This window comes from Heptranchias perlo, chromosome 42, assembly GCF_035084215.1.
Source record: "Heptranchias perlo isolate sHepPer1 chromosome 42, sHepPer1.hap1, whole genome shotgun sequence".
Taxonomy (NCBI): domain Eukaryota; kingdom Metazoa; phylum Chordata; class Chondrichthyes; order Hexanchiformes; family Hexanchidae; genus Heptranchias; species Heptranchias perlo.
In genome coordinates, this window is record NC_090366.1 from 11,770,159 (window position 1) to 11,790,899 (window position 20,741).

A 20,741-nucleotide genomic window follows, 5' to 3' on the forward strand; every position below is an offset into this window, starting at 1 on the left:
TGACAGTGAAAGAAAAAGACAAAGAGAGGCAGAGAGAGCAAGGGGAGAGAGAGAGGGAAAGAACTAGGAATTAATAGAGATATATGGACAAATAGTTAGATAGAGATAAATAGATAGAACTGGAGTGATAAATCTCTTCTGGAGATGCCTCAGCTCACCTGCTGCTTTGTTACCTCACCCACACCCTTTGTTACCTCCAGACTCCACTATTCCAATTCTCTCCTGCCCGGCCTCCCATCTTGCTCCATCCATAAATTTCAGCTCATTCAAAACTCTGCTCCCCCCGTATCCTAACTCGCACCGAGTCCCGTTCACCCATCACCCCCCCTGTGCTCGCTGACCCACATCGGCTCCCGGTCTGGGAACGCCTCGATTTTAAAATTCTCCATTCTTGTGTTCAAATCCCTCCATGGCCCTCGCCCCCCCTCCCTATCTCTGTGACCTCCTCCGGCCCCTACAAACCCTCCGAGATCTCTGCGCTCCTCCAACTCTGGCCTCTTGCGCATCCCCCGATTCCCATCGCTCCACCATTGGCGGCCGTGCCTTCAGCTGCCTGGGGCCCTAAGCTCTGGAATTCCCTCCCTAAACCTCTCCGCCTCTCTCTCTCCTCCTTTAAGACGCTCCTTAAAACCTACCTCTTTGACCAAGCTTTTGGTCACCTGTCCCTAATATCTCCTTATGTGGCTCGGCGTCAAATTCTGTCTGATTAACGCTCCTGTGAAGCGCCTTGGGACGTTTTACTACATTAAAGGCGCTATATAAATGCAGGTCGTCGTTGTCCATTAATGAAGTCTATCATTCCTGCAGGTTGATTCCGGCGGGCCACTGGTGTGTAACGGTGAACAGCAGGGTGTCGTCTCCTGGGGATTTGACTGCGGCCGCCCAGGGTTCCCCACCGTGTACACCAAGGTTTACAATTATCTCGCCTGGATCTCCGAGACAATGGCGGCCAATTAATGGTGCTCGGCCGCCAATATTAACCCATCCCCAACAAGAGGAGAAACCAGAAGTGGATTGATATATTATTAAAGATAAACCTTGCACACTTCCTGTCTGCCGGCCTTATTTCCTGTCGTCACACTTTTTGGTCACGTGTTTTCCGTCAACGAAGAGGTGGGGTTTAGAGGGTAGACGATCGAGGACCAGGCTGAATACAGAGAGTGCCGAGGAGTACTGAAAAAGGAAATTAGAGGGGCTAAGAGAGTCTATGAGAAAAATTAGTGAGTAATACAACAGGAAACATTAAAGCCTTCTACAAACACGTAAAGAGTAGTCAAAGGAAGAGTGGGGCCAATTAGGGACCAAACAGGGGGACCTTCTTCCAGAGGCAGAGGGCGTGGCTGAGGTTCTGAATGAATATTTTGCACCTGTCTTCACAAAAGAAGAGGATGCTGCCAATCTCACAGTAAAGGGGGAGATATTGGCTAGGATTTACCAGAATGGTACCCGGGACGAGGGACTTCAGTTATGTGGAGAGACTGGAGAAGCTGGGATTGTTCTCCTTAGAGCAGAGAAGGTTAAGGGGAGATTTAATCGAGGTGTTCAAAATCATGAAGGGTTTTGAGAGAGTAAATAAGGAGAAACTGTTTCCAGTGGCAGGAGGGTCGGTAACCAGAGGACACAGATTTAAGCTAATTGGCAAAAGAACCAGAGGGGGAGATGAGGAGAATGTTTTTTTACGCAGCGAGTTGTTCTGATCTGGAATGCGCTGCCTGAAAGGGCGGTGGGAGCAGATTCAATAATAACTTTCAAAAGGGGATTTGGATAAATACTTGAAGGGGAGAAAATTTGCAGGGGCTACGGGGAAAGAGCAGGGGGGAGTGGGACTAATTGGATAGCTCTTTCAAAAAGCCGGCACAGGCACGATAATTTTGAATGTGTTATGGTTGAGAAATTATCACTTCTAATATTAGTGACCAAACTGTTAATCTAATCGTATGGACTTTCCCGTTTCAGGACTTTAGCAGCGACACTAAAACAAACAGGGTTATCGTCTCTGTTGAAATAATATCCCACCCACCAATTCTACACTCTCTCATTCAGCTTTTCCCCCCGATATTTAAAATCCACATCCCAGTGTTCAATTCCTTCCATGGCCTCCTCGCACCCCCCCCTCCCTATCTCTGTAACCTCCTACAACCCTCCGAGATCTCTGCGCTCCTCCAATTCTGGCCTCTTGCGCATCCCCCCGATTTCCATCGCCCCACCATTGGCGGCCGTGCCTTCAGCTGCCTGGGCCCCAAACTCTGGAATTCCCTCCCTAAACCTCTCCGCCTCTCTCTCTCCTCCTTTAAGACGCTCCTTAAAACCTCCCTCTTTGAACAAGCTTTTGGTCACCTGTCCTAATATCTCCTGATGTGGCTCGGTGTTAAATTTTGTGTCGGAAAAGCGCCTTGAGACGTTTTACTACATTAAAGGTGATATATAAATGCAAGTAGTTGTAACTTTCCCACAGTTCAGTGATGAGAGATTTACCACCTGTGTGTGGCATTAAAGTGTTCAGTAAACAGTAATCAAAGGTAAAACAGGTACAGGACAGAGAACAGCTGTCTGCACCTCCCCTAATCCGATTTCTTTCTTTAATGAGGTTTTAAAATCAATTAATTATTAGTCGGATTCGATTGCTGTACGCTTGTGACTCGACGGTATAGAGGATATAAAGGGGAGGGTGGAATACTGGAGACATTACAAGGGCCGGGGTAACACAGCGAGATGGAGCTGGCCGTGTTCGTACTGCTCCTGGGAGCTGCAGGTAATTCCACCGATATATTTAACCATCGTGTGATATTAGTAACATGTCTGAGAGACTGCGTGTGTGAGTGAGTGTGTATGTATGTTTGTGTGTATGTGTGTGTGTGTGTGCGCATGTTTGTGTGTCTGCCTGTGTGTGTGTCTGTGTGTGTGTGTACGTGTGTCCCTGTGTGCATGTGGCTGCCTGTGTGTGTGTGCCTGTGCCAGTGTGTGTGTTTTCGTGTGTGTGTGTCTGTGTGTATGTTCATGTGTGTGCCTGTGTGTGTGTTTGTCTGTGTGGAAGTGTGTGTATGTATGTGCGCATGTGTGTGTGTTTATGTGTGTGTGTTTGTGTGTCTGCCTATGCACGTTTGTGTGTATCTGCCTGTCTGTGTGTGTGTATCTGCCTGCCTGTGTATGTGTTTGTGTGTCTGCCTCTGTGTGTGTCTGCCTGTGTGTGTGTGCGTATCTGCCTATCTTTGAGTGTGGATCTGTCTGCCTGTGTGTGTCTATGTGTGTGTGCACGTATGTGTATGTGAGTGTCTGTGTGTGTGTCTGTGTGTCTGTGTCTGTATGTCTGTGTATGTCTATATGTGTGTGTCTGTGTGTGTGCGTCTGTGTGTGCATTTGTGTGTGTTTGTGTCTGTGTGTGTTTGTCTGTGTCTGTGTGTCTCTGTGTGTGTCTATATGTGTGTGTGACTGTCTGTGTGTGTGTGTCTGTGTGTGCGTCTGTGTGTGTCTGTGTGTGTCTGTGTGTGAGTCTTTGTCTGTGTGTCTGTGTGTCGGTGTGTGTGTGTCTGTCTCTGTGTGTCTGTCTGTGTCTGTGCGTGTGTCTGTCTTTGCGTCTGTCTGTGTCTGTGTCTGTATCCGTGTGTGTGCCCTTGTCTGTGTCTGTCTGTGTCTGTCTGTGTGTCTGTCTGTGTGTGTGTCTGTGTGTCTCTAGGTTTGATGTGAGTTCTGTCCCCCCCCGCGGTGCTGTCTCTGTGATTTTGCTCTGTGTCTTTACTCCCGGTATCTTTACCGCTCTGCTCAGTTTCAGCTCCCGTGGACGAGAGGATCATTAACGGCCACGAATGCCGGCCTCACTCTCAGCCCTGGCAGGTTTTCCTGACCTATAGCGGCTATCGATGGTGCGGGGGTTCCCTCATTAACCACGAGTGGATCGTATCAGCTGCTCATTGTTATCAGCCGTGAGTCCTCCCGATTAACACACGGACATACGAACATTAAAACATGCAAACACACGAACATGTGAACATACAAACACACAAACATACGAACAATGACGGAGAGGAAAAGACCCTTTGGCCCATCCAGCCTGTCCCACACGCTTGTGAGAGCTCGTCCATCACAATATATACACACCCCACCCCTCCCCAAACCATGTGACCCTATCTTATTGAAACTACGAGATTCGGAGGGGACTCGATAGGGTCGATGCTGAGAGGATGTTGCCCCTCATGGGGGAATCTAAAACTAGGGGGCATAGTCTCAGAATAAGGGGTCGCCCGTTTAAGACAGAAATGAGGAGGAATTTCTTCTCCCAGAGGGTCGTGAATCTTTGGAATTCTTTACCCCAAAAATCTGTGGAGGCCGAGTCATTGAATACATTCAAGGCTGAGTTTTTGTTCAGCGAGGGAGTGAAAGGATATGGGAAAAGGGCGGGAAAGTGGAGTTGAGGTCGAAGATCAGCCATGATCTCATTGAATGGCGTAGCAGGCTCGAGGGGCCGACTGGCCCACTCCTGCTCCTATCTCTTATGGCCGTATGTGATCTCCCAGGAGAGGCGAAACACCAGATTAAAAGCCCAGGGTCAATTTGGGGGAAGCAAATCTGGGAAATTCCTCTCCGACTGCCCTCTGAGTCGATTGAGGCCAATCCAGGTGGTCACTCTGCCCCCTGATAATTTTGTGCAGGAGCTACATTTTGGAAGAGGGGATCTCCGCCCCAGACGGGAACAGGTCCAGCTCTCGCTTGGCGGAATCGATGTCCAGCGGGCGAACCGGCAGCCTGTTCCAGAGGCACACTATTCCCCAGGAAAAGAAACACCTCCTGACATCAAACCCAGACCTGGACCTCGTATTGTGACCCCCGGTCCTCCCTAAACCTATCCGATTGGAACAAACCGTCGACTCGAACACAATCTAATCCTTTCATCGTCCTGGAAACCTCATTCAAGGTCACCTTCCATCATTGGACGTTTCTAGAACCTAGGTTGGTGAGGAGAGCTCTCATTGGATGTTTCTCCTTGGTCATCCAGTGCAAGGACCTCCACATGGGAAACTGAAAAAGGAAATAAGAGGGTCTAAGAGAGTGTGTGAGAAACGGTTAGCAGATAACACAAAGGGGAGAACACGAAAATCTTTTATTAAGAGTAAAACGGTAGTTGAAGGAAGGGTGGGGACCGATTAGGGGCCAAAATGGAGATCTACTCATGGAGGCAGAGGGCATGGTTGAGGTACTGAATGAGTATTTTGCATCGGTCTTCACTAGAGAAGAGGATGCTGCCAATGTAACAGTAAAGGAGGAGGTAATATTGATATTGGAGAGGATAAAAATAGATAAAGAGGAGGGACTTAAAAGATTGGCAGTTCTCAAAGTAGAAAAGTCTCCCGGTCCGGATGGGATCTACCGAGATTACTGAGGGTGGAAATAGCAGAGGGTCTGGCCACAATCTTTCATTCCTCTGTATCCCCTTGTAGAGTGAACTTGTTTCACACTGTTTTATTAGTACGGTTGGTAAATATATAATTAGTCAAAATCGGCAATTCTACAGGACAAGAAGGACTAGGAAGAGGGAGCCAAACAGAAGTAGCAGGCCCCATGGTAATGAAACTGGAGAAAGGGGAGGGACAATCAGCCTCTCGTCCGCACCCCCTAAACTAATGCTCTAACCCCCTAAACGTAACCACCCTAACTCCAACCCTGACCCTAATCCGAACCCCTAATTTTAACCACTCTAACACCAACCCTGACCCTAACCCTAACCCCAACCCAAACCCCCCAAATCTTAACCATCCTAACACCAACCCTGACCCTAACCCTAACCCCTAACCCTAACCACCTAATTTTAACCACCCTAACACCAACCCTGACCCTAACCCTAACCCCTAACCCCAACCCCCTAATCTTAACCACCCTAACTCCAACCCTGACCCTAACCCTAACCCCTAACCCTAACCCCCCCAATCTTAACCACCCTAACTCCAACCCTGACCCTAACCCTAACCCCTAACCCTAACCCCCCCAATCTTAACCACCCTAACGCCAACCCTGACCCTAACCCTAACCCCTAACCCTAATCCCCCCAATCTTAACCAGCCTAACACCAACCCTGACCCTAACCCTAACCCCTAACCCTAACCCCCCGAATCTTAACCACCCTAACACCAACCCTGACCCTAACCCTAACCCCAAACCCTAACGCAGTGTCCCCAACCCTAACCCGCTCAATATACAAAGGCCGTGTTACCGATGGCAATAATAGTACAGTCTAAAACACGCTCAATATACAAGGGCATCTGCTCTAGGGTTACTAATGTTGTCTTTGGCAATTTGGAATGTCCAGAGGTCGTGAAAGGTGCGATATTAATGCAAGTTCTTTCTTTGTCCTTTGACCTGGTATTCTGCACTGTGGGGCCTGGGAATTCTCTACCCCAGAGGGCTGTGGATGCTCAGTCGTTGAGTATATTCAAGACTGAGATCGATGGATTTTTGGGCTCTAGGGGAATCAAGGGATGTGGGGATCGGGCGGGAAAGTGGAGTTGAGGTCGAAGATCAGCCATGACCTTATCGAATGGCGGAGCAGGCTCGAGGGGCCGAACGGCCTACTCCTGCTCCTACTTCTTACGTTCCTGTTCCTTGCACCTAGATCCTCAATTGAAAAATTGGATGAAATGACGGCTGGGGAAACTGAGTATTGAGGGCCCGACTAGGCCGCAGCCTAACTGACTCTTGTTGTGTTTTCTTTGACATTCAGCCCGAGCGTCCTGGTGGCACATCTGGGGGAGCACGACCTCAGCCGCCCCGAAGGCACCGAGCAGCGCCTCCAAGTGTCGAAGGTCATCGCTCACCCCAATTACGACAATGTGAACCTCAACAATGACATTATGCTTTTGAAGCTTGCCTCTTCTGCTCAGTTCAATCAGTATGTCAGGCCGATCCCTCTGCCCAGTCATTGTGCCACAGCTGGGACCCAATGCACCACCTCCGGCTGGGGCAATCTCGTGACGAACGGAGGTGAGAGGGAATTTGGTGGGTTAGATCCGAAGGAATCTTTAGCTGGGGGGGGGGGGAAGGGGGAGAGGGAGGGTGGGGAGTGGTAGAATCAAGCGGGAGTCCTTCGTGTTCAAAGTAGCTTCATCCGAAATGTGAATATCACGGCTTCTCGCAGATCTGTCACACGCACGTACAAATTAAGAGCGGGAGTGGGCCATTCGGCCCCTCGAGCCTGCTCTGCCACTTGCTAAGATCATGGCTGATCTGATTGTGACCTCAACCCTCTCCTTCGTTCTGGACCCATGGGTTTCAGTAGCTGGAGGAAGGCGTCTCCATTCTGGAGTGTTCCGTTCTTTTCAAATGGGGGCCAAACTCCCCACTTCCCTGGAGGCCTGTAACGTAGAAACAGTTTCTCCTTATTTACTCGATCAAAACCCCCTCATGATTTTGAACACCTCTATCAAATCACCCCTCAACCTTCTCTGCTCCAAGGAGAACAACCCCAGCTTCTCCAGTCTCTCCACATAACTGAAGTCGCTCATCGCTGGTACCAAATTGGATACGACCTGTATTTAATGTGAGAATGCATTGGCGATAATCTCGTAAAACCCATGACCGGAGCGGGTAACACACAATGTGTTATTCTGCTGCTAAGCCGGAGCTCTAATTAAGCTGGCCTGTCCCTTTAACACTGCGACGCCTCATTGCTGCAAATCCTGAGCTCAGTTGGAGTTCGATCGTTGATTGGCGGATGCTTGTAAATTCCACCCCCTCCATCCCAAGTCCTGAGCCGCCGCCGAGCCCGCATTGTCCTTTCAGTCTTCCCGCATGGCCCAGGCCCTCTGACTCCGGGGTTCGGCCTAGTGGCTCAGCTCCGCGATGCCTCCAGCAGCTGAATAGCTCCCTTGCGGCTCGGCGACCAGACTAGGACCCGGCGCTCAGAGTGCGGTTTGACCAGAGCTCTGTAGACAAACACAACAAGGCTGATTAAATAAGACCACAGATTAAATCGCTTGTGTGAGAAAGAGAGACAGGCGGAGAGGGAAAGGTCCATTTTTGGACAGGACTGTGCTGACTCGATTGCTTTCCCTTTCAGTAAAGTATCCCGATGTCCTGCAGTGCCTGAACCAGCCCATCCTGCCAGCCGCTGACTGCCGCAAGGCCTATCCTCCCTACTTCACGGACAACATGTTCTGCTCCGGATTCTGGCAAGGAGGACAAAGCACATGCCAGGTGGAGTAGCTCAACATGGCGGGCAGAGTATCTCAACACGGCGGGCAGAGTATCTCAACAAGATGGGCAGAGTATCTCAACAAGATGGGTGGAGAATATCACAGAACACGGAACGGAGAGTATCTCAATCTGAGGGATGGAGAGTATCTCAATCTGAGGGATGGAGAGTGTCTCAATCTGAGGGATAGAGAGTGTCTCAATCTGAGGGATGGAGAGTGTCTCAATCTGAGGGATAGAGAGTGTCTCAATCTGAGGGATGGAGAGTATCTCAATCTGAGGGATAGAGAGTGTCTCAATCTGAGGGATAGAGAGTATCTCAATCTGAGGGATGGAGAGAATCTCAATCTGAGGGATAGAGAGTGTCTCAATCTGAGGGATGGAGAGAATCTCAATCTGAGGGATAGAGAGTGTCTCAATCTGAGGGATGAAGAGTGTCTCAATCTGAGGGATAGAGAGTGTCTCAAACTGAGGGATGGAGAGTATCTCAATCTGAGGGATAGAGAGTGTCTCAATCTGAGGGATAGAGAGTGTCTCAATCTGAGGGATGGAGAGTGTCTCAATCTGAGGGATGGAGAGTGTCTCAATCTGAGGGATGGGGAGTGTCTCAATCTGAGGGATAGAGAGTGTCTCAATCTGAGGGATAGAGAGTATCTAAATCTGAGGGATGGAGAGTGTCTCAATCTGAGGGATGGAGAGTATCTCAATCTGAGGGATAGAGAGTGTCTCAATCTGAGGGATGGAGAGTGTCTCAATCTGAGGGATGGAGAGTGTCTCAATCTGAGGGATAGAGAGTGTCTCAATCTGAGGGATGGAGAGTGTCTCAATCTGAGGGATAGAGAGTGTCTCAATCTGAGGGATGGGGAGTATCTCAATCTGAGGGATGGGGAGTATCTCAATCTGAGGGATGGAGAGTATCTCAATCTGAGGGATGGGGAGTGTCTCAATCTGAGGGATGGGGAGTGTCTCAATCTGAGGGATGGAGAGTGTCTCAATCTGAGGGATGGAGAGTATCTCAATCTGAGGGATGGGGAGTGTCTCAATCTGAGGGATAGAGAGTGTCTCAATCTGAGGGATAGAGAGTATCTCAATCTGAGGGATAGAGAGTGTCTCAATCTGAGGGATAGAGAGTGTCTCAATCTGAGGGATAGAGAGTATCTCAATCTGAGGGATGGAGAGTATCTCAATCTGAGGGATGGGGAGTATCTCAATCTGAGGGATGGGGAGTGTCTCAATCTGAGGGATGGAGAGTGTCTCAATCTGAGGGATGGAGAGTATCTCAATCTGAGGGATGGGGAGTGTCTCAATCTGAGGGATAGAGAGTGTCTCAATCTGAGGGATAGAGAGTATCTCAATCTGAGGGATAGAGAGTGTCTCAATCTGAGGGATAGAGAGTATCTCAATCTGAGGGATGGAGAGTATCTCAATCTGAGGGATGGGGAGTATCTCAATCTGAGGGATGGGGAGTGTCTCAATCTGAGGGATGGAGAGTGTCTCAATCTGAGGGATGGAGAGTATCTCAATCTGAGGGATAGAGAGTATCTCAATCTGAGGGATGAACAAAAATTTGACACCGAGCCACATAAGGAGATATTAGGACAGGTGACCAAAAGCTTGGTCAAAGAGGCAGGTTTTAAGGAGGAGAGAGAGGCGGAGAGGTTTTGGGAGGGAATTCCAGAGCTTAGGGCCTAGGCAGCTGTCGGCACGGCCGCCAATGGTGCTGTTAGGTGTATTGTCAATAATAGTTATCGTATGCTTAATAAATCTGTGACTGTCGACCTGTAATGCTATTATTTTGAGGAGGACCTTATAACAAGACGGCCGGACTCCCATCGTCCAGTAACCGCAGACTCCGCTGTGCGTTCTCACACGCTCGGAGAGCAGACGAGGTACAGAGGGCCCTCTGAGGTTTACTCTTCTCTTTGCTCTGACTTACGGTCAAATGCCTTTCTCTTGCAGGGAGATTCCGGGGGACCTGTAGTCTGTGACGGAGAGCTTCAAGGTATCACTTCCTGGGGCTATGAGTGTGCCATGAGGAATCACCCCAGTGTCTTCGTCAAAGTCTGTAACTACAATGGATGGATCCAACAGACAATCGCTGCAAACTGACCAGAGAGGCCGTACTCTTAACCAAACCTAACAGGGGCAAGACAAACCCAATTAATTCCCAATAAAGAAACGTTTCAATATCAACTTGTCTCTTCATCTTTTGTTGAATCTCCTCTGGAGATGCCGTAGACCATCTGCTGCTGAAACCCTCACCCACACCCTTTGTTACCTCTAGACTCCACTATTCCAATGCTCTCCTGGCCGGCTTCCAATCTTCTGCCTTCCGTAAACTTGAGCTCATCCAAAACTCTGCTCCCCCCGTATCCTAACTCGCACCGAGTCCCGTTCACCCATCACCTCCCTGTGCTCGCTGACCTACATCGGCTCCCAGTCCGGAAACACCTCGATTTTAAAATTCTCATCCTCTCGTTCAAATCCCTCCTCGCCCCCCTCCCTATCTCTGTAACCTCCTCCAGCCCCTACAACCCTCCGAGATCTCTGCGCTCCTCCAATTCTGCCCTCCTGCGCATTCCCCGATTTCCATCGCTCCACCATTGGCGGCCGTGCCTTCAGCTGCCTGGGCCCTGAGCTCTGGAATTCCCTCCCTAAACCTCTCCGTCTCTCTCTCTCCTCCTTTTAAGAGGCTCCCTGAAAACCTACCTCTTTGGCCAAGCTTTTGGTCGCCTGTCCTAATATCTCCTTATGCGGCTTGGTGTGAAATTTTGTCTGATTTACGCTCCTGTGAAGCACCTTGGGACGTTTTACTACGTTAAAGGCGCTATATAAAAGCAGGTAGTTGTTGAAATCAAACACCAATTTTGACTGCAGTGAACTTTCTCTCATCATTATAGACTGGGCGTAATGATTGGGCCGATTGTTTAACTATTACCAAGAACTCATGAGACAAGCTTTGAGGGGAAAATGTCCCCTTTTTTTGCACTGCACCGAATACCGAAATTACCCCTATTGTTCACACCTCCAAACAGAGCAGAGATATAGAGGCAGAGTTTCCTGCTCTTGAACCTGGGGTCCATTGGAATCACTGGGACCAACGAATACAGAGCAGTTGGGCACAGAGGAGCCCGCCTGATTGACCCTTTTCATGGAGGGGGAAGAGGGCACATTAATTCCCCGCCCGCGGTTACAACAGGCATGACTCAGTGCTCGGACCGTGCATCTTGGGGTTGCCAACTCCAGTTGGACATATTCCTGGAGCTTTCATCACATGACCTCCTGCCCCCACTCTCCCGCCATTGGTCGTCCGACACGCCTACCCTCACCTTCCTACACCAATCGGAACGCAAATTCTTCATTACCCCATTGGATGGTTCTTGACTGTCAGTCAAAGAGGCTTTTATTCCCAGCTCCGATATTTTTATGACTAATAAACAAAAATGTTCTAAGAAAATTTTGAAAGAAAGACAATTCCTTTACGTCCTTATTTATCTCCTGGGTGTTTGCTGGCAGAAGTGTCTTGGAGACTAGTCTTTAATTCTTGGAGACTCCAGGCCAATCCTGGAGAGTTGGCAACTCTTGAGTTGGATCCACTGTGACTGACACACGAAAGCCCTACAAGTTACCGTTTATGATATTAGCAAACGCACATTCAACACATGGGAACACCATTATCTCCAAGTTCCCCTCCGAATCACACGCGCCATCCCGACTTGGAGATATATCGGCCGTTCCTTCATCGTCGCTGGGTCAAAATCCTGGAACTCCCTTCCTAACAGCACTGTGGGAGACCCTTCACCACACGGACTGCAGCGGTTCAAGAAGGCGGCTCACCACCACCTTCTCAAGGGGCAATTAGGGGACGGGCAATAAATGCCGGCCTCGCCAGCGATGCCCACATCCCCAGAATGAATCAGATAGAAGTAGAAGTGAAGGTTTGGGGCAACTACTTTACAATTTAAGCCGAAGTTATACTCCCAACATCACTTCACTGTGAAGTGTTTTCGACACTACGATTCAGGCAACAGGGCCCAATCAAATCTTTACGCGCACCATGTACGAGTGATGTAAGACATATTCAGAGGGCTTATTGTGTATCCCCACTTATTGTGTATCCCCAACACTGTAAACACAGCGGGGAGATTTTCCCCGCTGGCTGCTAGCTAGTGACATTGTAAACACAACGGGAAGTTTCCCTCCACTCCCTACGTGTTAGCGACATCGTAAACTTAAGAACATAAGAAATAGGAGCAGGAGTAGGCCATTCGGCCCCTCGAGCCTGCTCCGCCATTCAATCACGTCATGGCTGATCTTCGACCTCAACTCCACTTTCCCGCCCAATCCCCATATCCCTCAATTCCCCTGGACTCCAAAAATCTATCAATCTACCAGGTGAGGTCTCACCAAAGCCCTGTACAATTGTACCAAGACTTCCTTCCCTTGCAATAAAGGCCAACATGCCATTTGCTTTCCTAATTGCTTGCTGCACCTGAATGCTAACTTTTTGTGTTTCTTGTACGAGGACACCCAAGCCTCTCTGAACACCAACGTTTAATGGTGTCTCAACATTTAAAAAATATTCTGTTTTTCTATTCTTCCCACCAAAGTGAATAACCTCACATTTCCCCACATTATACTCCACCTGCCACCTTCTGGCCCACTCATCTAAGAAGATTCCCTCCACTCATGGAGGGTAGCGACATCGTGAACATCCCACCCACCTGCAGTCTCCTACCGAGGTCAGTAGACGGCTACCAGGACCAGAAATTCCAGCTGATCTTCTGGTCCTCAAACCAGGAGTATCTGAGGTGAAAGGTCGAGCCTCTCGGGCCAATCCAGGTGCACTGTATTAACTCAGAAATTGGCGGGGTTTGAAACGGGGCCTCCCTGGTGTAATGGCTCAGCAGTGCATTTGATGATGAAACTATCAGTTCAAGCATTATGGGAATGTGACTATTCTGTACCATATCAAGAATAGGGGAAAGGGTGAGTTTGCTGAAAGATCAAACGAGCTCTGTGTGAGCTCATCATTATTTTATATATCTAAATCAGAAACTCAACTGGACCAGATACATAAATAAAGAGCAGGTCAGAGGCTGGGTATTCTGCGGCGAGTGACTCACCCCCTGACTCCCCAAAGCCTTTCCACCATCTACAAGGCACAAGTCAGGAGTGTGATGGAATACTCTCCACTTGCCTGGATGAGTGCAGCTCCAACAACACTCAAGGAGCTCAACACCATCCAGGACAAAGCAGCCCGCTTGATTGGCACCCCATCCACCACCCTAAACATTCACTCCCTTCACCACCGGCGCACTGTTGCTGCAGTGTGTACCATCCACAGGATGCACTGCAGCAACTCGCCAAGGCTTCTTCGACAGCACCTCTCAAACCCGCGACCTCTACCACCTAGAAGGACAAGAGCAGCAGGCACATGGGAACAACACCACCTGCACGTTCCCCTCCAAGTCACTCACCATCCCGACTTGGAAATATATCGCCGTTCCTTCATCGTCGCTGGGTCAAAATCCTGGAACTCCCCTCCCGAGTTCCATGTGCACTCCATATCAGACAGAGACTCTCCCTGTGTGGGTTTAGGTAAGTGGGGTATGTCCCTGTTGGGAAAGAGTGCATCTCTCTATCAGACAAACTCGACCCGTGCGTATTTCTGGAGAATTTGTCTTGGAGACGTAGACATGGGGAGGGAGGGGAGATTTCTATGTGAATCAGACGCCTCTCCAGGTAAGGGGGTCAAGCAGTTCTGTTAATGTTCCATCTAATGTTAATGTTTCAGAGCTGTAAATGGGCCTCGAATCAACTCCCATCTCTGTCACTGTTCCTCAAGTACTTGATCATGTGAGAAATCGTCAGCTCTAAATGTTGATCCCACATGTTCGATCCCATTGGGCACCAAAAGACTTTGAGTGGGAATCTCTCCTCGATTAACACTTGGACAATATTTGCACAAGACTGTGACCGTAGCTGATTAACGCAAAGCTCGTATCGACGAGCGCGTTCGGTCGATAACAGTGTTTGCTTCAAGGAAAAATGCCAATTATTGCAAATGGCTCATTAATTTTCATGTACCACTGGTCTGAGATCTTCCCGCTGTGTTTACGATGTCGCTAACACGCAGCGAGCGGGGGAAATCCTCCCGCTGTATTTACGATGTTGCTAGCACGCAGCGAGCGGGGTGAGGGGAGTCTCCCCGCTGTGTTTACGATGTCGCTGACACGCAGCGAGCGGGGGAAATCCTCCCGCTGTATTTACGATGTTGCTAGCACGCAGCGAGCGGGGTGGGGGGAGTCTCCCCGCTGTGTTTACGATGTCGCTGACACGCAGCGAGCGGGGGAAATCCTCCCGCTGTATTTACGATGTTGCTAGCACGCAGCGAGCGGGGTGGGGGGAGTCTCCCCGCCGTGTTTACAATGTCGCTGACACGCAGCGAGCGGGGGAAATCCTCCCGCTGTATTTACGATGTTGCTAGCACGCAGCGAGCGGGGTGGGGGGAGTCTCCCCGCCGTGTTTACGATGTCGCTAACACGCAGCGAGCGACTGTGAAGCACATTAGAACGTCCTGAGGTCGCCAAAGGCACTGTATCAATAAAAGTCCTTTCTTGCTATCTGACCAGAAGATCTCCGAGTAATCTCCAGGTTTATTTGTCCACCTTTGTTATGGGAGCCTGATCGGTGACGGCTGCAAGGACACCTGCAAACAGGAGCTAGGCCAGAAAGCAGCGAGCCCAGCTCAGATTGAAACCTGTGGACGTCTCACGTAAATCAATAGGTTAATCGACGGAAGAAGCCAGGAGATCGGGAACAAAGCCTGGTCCGTTTCTGCCTCTCAGTATAGGGACTGAGTTGCAATATTTTCAAATTGGGCCAAGTTCATCGGAAATCGAGCAGGACGACAATTCCACATGTGTTTACGTTGCCTTGGTTGTGTTGTGTTAGTTGATTGGACCTGTTAATGACGGCTATATTTAGCGACCATGCGAGAGAATATAAAGACGAAACCTCATACATAAAGTTAGCCATTATTCTTGGAGAAGAGGGAAAATGGCAACTTTTCTACTGGCTTTGCTTTTGGGGGTTGCAGGTTGTTATAATATTGTTATTATCAATCTTTATCTTTCCTCTTAACTCTCTTTAAACCCTGCTCCCATATCTAGGAGGTCTCTCCACCAGAGCAATCGAGACTAGCTTCTCGCCTGAGACTTCATCTCCCTCTCTTATCGAAAATCTCCAATCGCTCTCTCTATCTCTCTTCCTCATAAGTCGTTCCCAACTCTCTCTCTCTCTCTCTCTCGTTCTCTCTTTCAAATCCGACTCTGCTCAGAGTTCCTCCTCGAGCTTTCCTCTCTTCACCCTCCTAATCTTCAAATCACCCCCGTCCCACACATCCTTCACCTACGTCCTCCCTTTGTTGAAGCCTAAACTCATCAGACTAACTCGTTCTTCTCCAGGGTCTCCAAACTGTGGGACTCCTCCCCTCCCTCGGTCTCCCCTCCAAACTGTGGGACTCCTCCCCTCCCTCGGTCTCCCCTCCAAACTGTGGGACTCCTCCCCTCCCTCAGTCTCCCCTCCAAACTGTGGGACTCCTCTCCTCCCTCAGTCTCCCCTCCAAACTGTGGGACTCCTCTCCTCCCTCAGTCTCCCCTCCAAACTGTGGGACTCCTCCCCTCCCTCGGTCTCCCCTCCAAACTGTGGGACTCCTCTCCTCCCTCAGTCTCCCCTCCAAACTGTGGGACTCCTCCCCTCCCTCGGTCTCCCCTCCAAACTGTGGGACTCCTCCCCTCCCTCAGTCTCCCCTCCAAACTGTGGGACTCCTCTCCTCCCTCAGTCTCCCCTCCAAACTGTGGGACTCCTCCCCTCCCTCGGTCTCCCCTCCAAACTGTGGGACTCCTCCCCTCCCTCGGTCTCCCCTCCAAGCTGTGGGACTCCTCTCCTCCCTCAGTCTCCCCTCCAAACTGTGGGACTCCTCCCCTCCGTCAACTAGCCATTACTTCCTGATTATCTACCTCCTCTCTGCTACTTTATGGAACTTGGCGTCCTGCACCTGTGGGGCTTTGATCCGTTACCCAGTTTGAAGTGGGGGGAGGTGGAAGTTCAGGATGGGGAGTAACAGAGAGCTGAGGGTAAAGAAGGAAAAAGAGGCTGTGAATTGGGGCCAAGAGAAATGATTGAGGGGAGGGGAAAAATTAAGCTACAGATACGGGGGTGGGGGTGGGGTGAGGGGAGCTGGGATGTCCAGTCTGGGAGAACGTCTTATGGGAGATCTCACCTATTGACAGCTGGCATAAAAGCAAAGGACTTGCATTTCTACAGCACCTTTCACAACCTCAGGACGTCCCAAAGCGCTTTACAGCCAATGAAGTACTTCTTAAGTGTGATCATTGTTGTAATGTAGGAAACGCGGCAGCCAATTTGCGCACAGCAAGATCCCACAAACAGCAACGTGATAAATGACCAGATCATTTTTTTTAGTGATGTTGGTTGAGGGATAAATATCGGCCCCCGGACACCGGGGAGAACTCCCCCCCCGCCTCTGCTCTTCTTCCAATAGCGGCCGTGGGATCTTTTACGTCCCACCTGAGAGGGCGGACGGGGGCCTCGGTTTGAGGTCTCATCTGAAAGACGGCACCTCCGACAGTGCGGCACTCCCTCAGTACTGCCCTGGAGTGTCGGCCTGGATTACGGGGCTCAAGTCTCTGGAGTGGGGGCTCGAGCCCACGACCTTCTGACTCGGAGGCGAGAGAGAGTGGGAGTGCGGCCTACTGAGACACGGCTGATATTGTGCCCTATATAAGGAGCCACAGCACCATCTAGCGACCGGAGGACTGAAAGGCAAGTTCAGCGGTAAATATAAAACTAACACACGGGCGTGACACGCAGGCGTGACGGCCAAGTGTGACGGATGTGACCTTCCCATAAACACAGGGAGCGCATGCTTTATGTAACTCGGTTCGGAAATTATCGAGAGATAACCGTTACCGTTCGATCTGTAACTCTCTTTCTCCAATTACACAGCGGCACTGGAGGGCGACAAGATCATCGACGGCTACGTCTGCAGTCCGCACTCGCAGCCTTGGCAAGTCTATTTTACGGCCAACAGTTACCGTTGGTGCGGAGGCTCCATAATCAGCGAATGGTGGCTCCTGTCCGCTGCCCACTGCGAACAGCCGTAAGTACGGTCCCTCTCCGCCATCGCTCGTAAGTACAGTCCCTCCCCGCCATCACTCGTAAGTACAGTCCCTCCCCGCCATCGCTCGTAAGTACAGTCCCTCCCCGCCATCGCTCGTAAGTACAGTCCCTCCCTGCGATCGCTCGTAAGTACAGTCCCTCCCCGCCATCGCTCGTAAGTACAGTCCCTCCCCGCCATCGCTCGTAAGTACAGTCCCTCCCCGCCATCGCTCGTAAGTACAGTCCCTCCCCGCCATCGCTCGTAAGTACAGTCCCTCCCCGCCATCGCTCGTAAGTACAGTCCCTCCCCGCCATCGCTTGTAAGTACAGTCCCTCCCCGCCATCGCTCGTAAGTACAGTCCCTCCCCGCCATCGCTCGTAAGTACAGTCCCTCCCCGCCATCGCTCGTAAGTACAGTCCCTCCCCGCCATCGCTCGTAAGTACAGTCCCTCCCCGCCATCGCTCGTAAGTACAATCCCTCCCCGCCATCGCTCGTAAGTACAATCCCTCCCCGCACTCGCTCGTAAGTACAGTCCCGCCCCGCCATCGCTCGTAAGTACAGTCCCTCCCCGCCATCGCTCGTAAGTACAGTCCCTCCCCGCCATCGCTCGTAAGTACAGTCCCTCCCCGCACTCGCTCGTAAGTACAGTCCCGCCCCGCCATCGCTCGTAAGTACAATCCCTCCCCGCCATCGCTCGTAAGTACAGTCCCTCCCTGCCATCGCTCGTAAGTACAGTCCCTCCCCGCCATCGCTTGTAAGTACAGTCCCTCCCCGCCATCGCTCGTAAGTACAGTCCCTCCCCGCCATCGCTCGTAAGTACAGTCCCTCCCCGCCATCGCTCATAAGTACAATCCCTCCCCGCCATCGCTCGTAAGTACAGTCCCTCCCTGCCATCGCTCGTAAGTACAGTCCCTCCCCGCCATCGCTCGTAAGTACGGTCCCTCCCCGCCATCGCTCGTAAGTACAGTCCCTCCCCACCATCGCTCGTAAGTACAGTCCCTCCCCGCCATCACTCGTAAGTACAGTCCCTCCCTGCGATCGCTCGTAAGTACAATCCCTCCCCGCCATCGCTCGTAAGTACAATCCCTCCCCGCCATCACTCGTAAGTACAGTCCCTCCCCGCCATCGCTCATAAGTACAGTCCCTCCCTGCCATCGCTCGTAAGTACAATCCCTCCCCGCACTCGCTCGTAAGTACAGTCCCTCCCCGCACTCGCTCGTAAGTACAGTCCCTCCCCGCCATCACTCGTAAGTACAGTCTCTCCCCGCCATCGCTCATAAGTACAATCCCTCCCCGCCATCGCTCGTAAGTACAGTCCCTCCCCGCCATCGCTCGTAAGTACAATCCCTCCCCGCCATCGCTCGTAAGTACAGTCCCTCCCTGCCATCGCTCGTAAGTACAATCCCTCCCCGCACTCGCTCGTAAGTACAGTCCCTCCCCGCCATCGCTCGTAAGTACGGTCCCTCCCCGCCATCGCTCGTAAGTACAGTCCCTCCCTGCCATCGCTCGTAAGTACAGTCCCTCCCCGCACTCGCTCGTAAGTACAGTCCCTCCCCGCCATCGCTCGTAAGTACAATCCCTCCCCGCCATCGCTCGTAAGTACAGTCCCTCCCCGCCATCGCTCGTAATACAGTCCCTCCCCGCCATCGCTCGTAAGTACAGTCCCTCCCCGCCATCGCTCGTAAGTACAGTCCCTCCCCGCCATCGCTCGTAATACAGTCCCTCCCTGCGATCGCTCGTAAGTACAGTCCCTCCCCGCCATCGCTCGTAATACAGTCCCTCCCCGCCATCGCTCGTAAGTACAGTCCCGCCCCGCCATCGCTCGTAAGTACAGTCCCTCCCCGCCATCGCTTGTAAGTACAGTCCCTCCCTGCGATCGCTTGTAAGTACAGTCCCTCCCCGCCATCGCTCGTAAGTACAGTCCCTCCCCGCCATCGCTCGTAAGTACAGTCCCTCCCCGCCATCGCTTGTAAGTACAGTCCCTCCCTGCGATCGCTCGTAAGTACAGTCCCTCCCCGCCATCGCTCGTAAGTACAGTCCCTCCCCGCCATCGCTCGTAAGTACAATCCCTCCCCGCCATCGCTCGTAAGTACGGTCCCTCCCCGCCATCGCTCGTAAGTACAATCCCTCCCCGCCATCGCTCCTAAGTACAGTCCCTCCCCGCCATCGCTCGTAAGTACAGTCCCTCCCCGCCATCGCTCGTAAGTACAGTCCCTCCCCGCCATCGCTCGTAAGTACAATCCCTCCCCGCCATCGCTCGTAAGTACGGTCCCTCCCCGCCATCGCTCGTAAGTACGGTCCCTCCCCGCCATCGCTCGTAAGTACAGTCCCTCCCCGCCATCGCTCGTAAGTACAGTCCCTCCCCGCCATCGCTCGTAAGTACAGTCCCTCCCCGCCATCGCTCGTAAGTACAGTCTCTCCCTGCGATCGCTCGTAAGTACAATCTCTCCCTGCGATCGCTCGTAAGTACAGTCTCTTCCTGCGATCGCTCGTAAGTACTGTCCCTCCCCGCCATCGCTCGTAAGTACAGTCTCTCCCTGTGATCGCTCGTAAGTACAGTCTCTCCCTGCGATTGCTCGTAAGTACTGTCCCTCCCCGCCATCGCTCGTAAGTACAGTCTCTCCCTGTTATCGCTCGTAGGTACAGTCTCTCCCTGCGATCGCTCGTAAGTACAGTCTCTCCCCGCCATCGCTCGTAAGTACAGTCTCTCCCTGCGATCACTCGTAGGTACAGTCTCTCCCCGCCATCGCTCGTAAGTACAGTCTCTCCCTGCGATCGCTCGTAAGTACAGTCTCTCCCTGCGATCACTCGTAGGTACAGTCTCTCCCTGCGATCGCTTGTAAGTACAGTCTCTCCCTGCGATCGCTCGTAAGTACAGTCTCTCCCTGCGATCGCTCGTAAGTACAGTCTCTCCCTGCGATCACTCGTAGGTACAGTCTCTCCCTGCGATCGCTTGTAAGTACAGTCTCTCCCTGCGATCGCTCGTAAGTACAGTCTCTCCCTGCGATCGCTCATAAGTACAGTCTCTCCCTGCGATCGCTTGTAAGTACAGTCTCTCCCTGCGATCGCTTGTAAGTACAGTCCCTCCCCGATATCGCTCGTAAGTACAGTCTCTCCCTGCGATCGCTTGTAAGTACAGCATCTCCCCGCCATCGCTCGTAAGTACAGTCCCTCCCCGACATCGCTCGTAAGTACAGTCCTTACTTAAGCTCACTTAAGGAGTAAGATCTCCTCTCCAGGAGATGGTGTCACTTTGAGCTGAGTTTTCACTGAGTGCAGTATAGCTCCAATCTCCTGTTATCTTTACAGTTAATGTAATTTAATTCCCTTTGAGTGCTAACCGTGTCTCAGCGGGTCTCTCTCTCTCTCTCGCCTC

At 51.4% G+C, this 20,741-nt stretch overlaps 2 protein-coding genes across 2 annotated transcripts in view; both read left to right on the forward strand.

Annotated features, from left to right (window-relative positions):
- Nucleotides 1–957, forward strand: part of LOC137306199 (trypsin II-P29-like) — a gene marked incomplete at its 5' end in the record, with an annotated part of 12,055 nt that extends 11,098 nt beyond the window's left edge. The window contains one exon of the mRNA XM_067975291.1: nucleotides 808–957. Coding sequence (XP_067831392.1) covers nucleotides 808–957 — 150 coding nt within the window. The remainder of the gene's footprint in view (nucleotides 1–807) is intronic.
- Nucleotides 958–1,132: 175 nt separating this feature from the next.
- LOC137306144 (uncharacterized) overlaps nucleotides 1,133–20,741 on the forward strand; it is a 29,934-nt gene continuing 10,325 nt past the window's right edge. The window contains exons 1-9 of the mRNA XM_067975202.1: nucleotides 1,133–1,220; nucleotides 2,588–2,752; nucleotides 3,764–3,920; nucleotides 4,647–4,707; nucleotides 4,799–4,944; nucleotides 6,710–6,969; nucleotides 8,045–8,181; nucleotides 10,138–10,285; nucleotides 17,212–17,365. Of these exons, the coding sequence (XP_067831303.1) occupies nucleotides 2,713–2,752; nucleotides 3,764–3,920; nucleotides 4,647–4,707; nucleotides 4,799–4,944; nucleotides 6,710–6,969; nucleotides 8,045–8,181; nucleotides 10,138–10,285; nucleotides 17,212–17,365 (1,103 nt within the window). The 5' untranslated portion in view covers nucleotides 1,133–1,220; nucleotides 2,588–2,712. The remainder of the gene's footprint in view (nucleotides 1,221–2,587; nucleotides 2,753–3,763; nucleotides 3,921–4,646; nucleotides 4,708–4,798; nucleotides 4,945–6,709; nucleotides 6,970–8,044; nucleotides 8,182–10,137; nucleotides 10,286–17,211; nucleotides 17,366–20,741) is intronic.